Source organism: Harpegnathos saltator, unplaced genomic scaffold (assembly GCF_003227715.2).
Source record: "Harpegnathos saltator strain DR-91 unplaced genomic scaffold, Hsal_v8.6 scaffold19, whole genome shotgun sequence".
NCBI lineage: Eukaryota > Metazoa > Arthropoda > Insecta > Hymenoptera > Formicidae > Harpegnathos > Harpegnathos saltator.
Window position 1 is genome coordinate 415,217 of NW_020229972.1, and position 4,171 is coordinate 419,387.

At 50.7% G+C, this 4,171-nt stretch overlaps 1 protein-coding gene across 1 annotated transcript; it reads left to right on the plus strand.

The window, feature by feature from the left end:
* The first annotated feature begins 1,600 nt into the window (after positions 1 to 1,600).
* Positions 1,601 to 3,851, plus strand: Rap2l (Ras-associated protein 2-like). Its single transcript, XM_011149097.3, has one exon. The coding sequence runs from the start codon at positions 2,904 to 2,906 to the stop codon at positions 3,447 to 3,449; it is 546 nt and encodes a 181-aa protein (XP_011147399.1). The 5' UTR covers positions 1,601 to 2,903; the 3' UTR covers positions 3,450 to 3,851.
* Positions 3,852 to 4,171: the final 320 nt, after the last annotated feature.

The following is a 4,171-nucleotide window of genomic DNA, read 5'->3' on the forward strand; positions in this document are numbered from 1 at the left end:
CTGAACGCAGCCACTGGCTGCGTTCAGAAGAACAAAATGATCAGTGAGCACTTAGTGATTCTCACTCCTGATTGGTAAATACTTCTAGGTCTATGAAGAATCTAAAAGAATGCTCCAGTCATAGACAATAATCACTAAGCGCTCACTGATCACTTTGTTCTGCTGAACGCAGCCAATGTTAGTGATAAAACTTGAAGAGCGAATGTATCGTCAGTGATCGCATTTGAGAATTATCGAGAATACGAGTCCATCGTTGCATCAAAATTCTCGAACTATGAACGATCGCTTCGTTTGAACGGCATACGAATAAAAAAAGACGATGAAGCGAGCAGTGGGGAAATTGGTCAATCACATTTGAGAATTGTAGAAAACGTGAGTCTGTCATGTCAAAATTCTTGACTGTGATGGGACTGCGATTTAAGCATGTGGAAAAGGGCGAAGCTTGAGTTGACAGGCAAATTCATCAATCACACTCGAGAAATAATAAAAAAAAACGAGACTATCACGCCGAGATTTTCGGATGTAACTGATTTTATTTATTTTTTATTTGTTTATTACATTTGGACTCATATTCTGAACTCTCTTTTATCGTTAAAACTGACTGTAAAAGCTGATTATAAGCCTTTTGATTGGCTGTAAGTCACATTTTAGCCATATTTTAGTGATATAAAACGTGGTCTACAATGACAGTAAGCAGTAAGAAGTAAGCGTAAGCGGGAAGAAACCAATCATAGTCAATTATGACAAAAATAATCAACTGTAGTTGGTCCATTTCTTAAATGTGGTCTACAATGGCCGCAAGCAGTAAAAAGTAAGCGTGAACAGTAAGAAATGGACCAACTACAGTTGATTATTTTTGTCATAATCGACTGTGATTGATTTATTCCTTACGCTTACTTCTTATTGCTTACTGTCATTGTAGACTACGCTTGACTGTTCACGCTTACTTCTTACTGCTTACGGCCATTGTAGACCACGGCGCTAAAGAGAGTTCAGAATATGAGCCTTGGACTGCAAAAAGAATAATTTATTAATCTATTTAAATATTAATTTATTGCAAATTCCTTAACCTGTTCGTTAACTCTTTTGTTTAATAATAAATTAAATAATCGACAAAAAACAATTTTCGACTTGTAGTCGATAACTCTTAGACTGTAAAAAAATAATCTGTTAAAGATTTTTTAAAGATTTCTAAATTTGTCGTTAATTTGTTTGTTTAATGATGAACTAAATAATCGATGAATCGATGTCCATTTTCGCACTAGCTTGCGTTTGCCCGTGTTCATGAAACTCTGTCACAGAATTTCCTTCGTATTTCAATCCGTTTCGCAACGCGGCCTTGGCGTGAGCGAATCCGTGATTAGCAACGGTGGCGTTGCAAACGCGCCTTAAAACCGAAACTTACCGAACGTGCTCCTCTCAGCCGCACCGTTTGCACTTTCCCCACAACTCGTCACTTTTCTCTCTCTCTCTCACACTTGTGCGAGCCGAGATACACTCACTCCACTCGGAAAAGTGCGATAATCTGGAGAGAAGCGCGCTCGTTTCCAAAATCGAGCCTAGAGAGGGTGCTATGCGCGACCGTCGCGAACGGCGCACGCGCAGCGTGTCAGTCAGCAGCGCACAGTCACGCATAGTTGATGGTCTCGTCTCGATCGCGACGTTTACGACGAAGCAGACGAACAAGAGAGAAAGAGGGAGAAAAAAGAGACAGAAGCCGAGCCGAGCTGAGCGGAGCTGAGCTGAGTAGAGCGAAGCGGAGTTACGATAAGATGGCGTCGTTGCGCACGTCAGATCATGACGAGAAGCAGTGAGGGGCAGCGGCTAGGCAGGAAGAAGAGGAGATAGAGAGGTACAAGCACAGTCAGGCAGGCACGACAGGGGACGAAGAGACAAGACGAGAGAGAGAGAGAGAGAGAGAGAGAGAGATATAGATAGATAGAGAGAGAGAGAGAGAGAGAGACGTAGTGTTCTCGAGCTCGGGTCGCCGTCGTGTAGTGTATATGTGTGTGCTGGCATTTTCGCAGCGCTGAGTGCGTGCGTCGTGTTTCGTCATGTACTCCTGGCGTAGTCAGCAGCACCGCTGTCGTATCGCCGTAGTCATCGTCATCGAGCGCTCAGGGCGGCAGCCAGCAACACGCAGTGCGACGGTTCTTTCCGCCTGATATCGGCCAGTCCTTCTATCTGGCTAACGGTGAGACCGACCAGGTAAATCTCGCCTCCCTGTCAGCGTCCGATGCCTTTGTTCGCCGCCGCCAGCACGATACGGGCCGGGCGATTCGTGTCGTCGCGACAACACGAAGACGAAGCGGAAGGCGAGGCCTTCGGGGAACGAGCGGTGCTGCGACGTCTCTCGCCGATCGCAACGACAACAAGCACGAAGAGAAGGAAAAGGTGGACGAGGTTGACGACGGCGAGGAGGAGGAGGAGGACGACGTCGACGACGACGACGACGACAACGACGACGACGACGACGTCGGCGACGGCGAGGAGGAGGACGGAAGACGAACTGCTGAGGCTGCTGTTAGTGCTTATAGCGACGAGTGTCAGCAAGAGAACGCGATAATCGCGTGTGGTCCAACGACCCGCCGTCTGCCTCCGCGATTGTGCGTCCTGTGCGTGGCTGTGTGTCCCGTGCGTGTAAGTGCGTGCGTGTGCTCTCTCTCTCTCCCCCCTCACTTACTCACTCTCTCTCTCTCTTTCTCTCTCCGCACCCTGGTGTCCTGGACACGTCGCGGCGCAGGCGGCGTGGCGGAGTCGGCAACGACTACCACGGCGATCACGGGGACGAGAAGGAGGAGGAGGAGGAGGAGGAGGACGACGACGACGACGACGACGACGACGACAACAACAACAACAACGACGACGACGACGACGACGACGGCCACGACGTCGCGACGGAGATGCGCGAGTTCAAGGTAGTCGTCCTCGGCTCGGGCGGGGTGGGTAAGAGCGCACTCACCGTGCAATTTGTCTCCGGGTGCTTCATGGAGAAGTACGATCCCACCATCGAGGACTTCTATCGCAAGGAGATCGAGGTGGATAACTCGCCGTGCGTGCTCGAAATCCTCGACACCGCCGGCACTGAGCAGTTCGCTAGCATGCGCGACCTTTACATCAAGAACGGCCAAGGCTTCGTCGTGGTGTACAGCCTGACGAACCACCAGACCTTCCAGGACATCAAGGCAATGAAGGAGCTGATCACGCGCGTCAAGGGCACTGAGCGGGTTCCGGTGCTGCTAGTGGCGAACAAGCTCGACCTTGAGCACCAGCGCGAGGTCGATACCGCCGAGGGCAACGCTCTCGCCCAGCTGTGGGGCTGCCCGTTCGTCGAGGCTTCCGCCAAGAATCGCACCAACGTCAACGAGATGTTCGCGGAGATTGTGCGCGAGATGAACTTCAGCCCCGAGAAGGAGAAGAAGACCTATTGCTGTTGCAGCGTCCTCTAATACTTAATCAAAAGTCTCGCCGCCGCCGGCCCTGCGGAACGAACTATGTAAACTACATGTACTCGAGGAGGAAGCGCGCCAGGTGACGCAGGAGACGCGCGTGTGTGTGTATGCGTGTGCTGTGTACAATCGTGCGCGCGAGACGTGTATTCACCTCGCGCGCGTCCAGCCTCACCGGGGTTCTTCAGCTTCGCCAAGGACTGCCTCGAGCGACCTTGACGCGCGCACACCGCGCGAACCTCGCCAAGGCTGACTGCCTCGTCTCGGCTTTCGTGACGAAGGAGCATGCGACGTGTGTCGACCGACGACGACGGGAGCTCTTCTTCAGGATCGACTCTTTTTCTACGAAGAGAGATATCGCCGTCCGCGTGCCAGCGAGCGCGTGCGACGGCGGCGATCGTTAAACAGATATTTTATTATACGCGAATAGTATTATGTATGTAATTATTATTGTAATATATTACCGATAAGCTTAAGGAAGAGCAGACGAACGAGAGCTGACTTCTTCATGGCCGCGAAAAGGACCAATGCTGCTCTCTCTTTCTCTCTCTCTCCTGCGAATGCGAGAGAGGGGGAGAGAAAAAGAACGAAAGAAAGAGAGAACGGAAGGAAGGGTGTCGACCGCGACACTGCGAGTGTGCGTGCGTGTGTGTGTGCGTCGCGCGCGCGCGTTCACTCGCGTTAGTCGTTTAACGTTACTCGTTAACGGCGTGAAACCAAAT

Bases quoted from the DNA above. Each gene is read 5' to 3' on its own strand.
- Rap2l (XM_011149097.3), top strand. From the start codon at position 2,904: ATGCGCGAGTTCAAGGTAGTCGTCCTCGGCTCGGGCGGGGTGGGTAAG.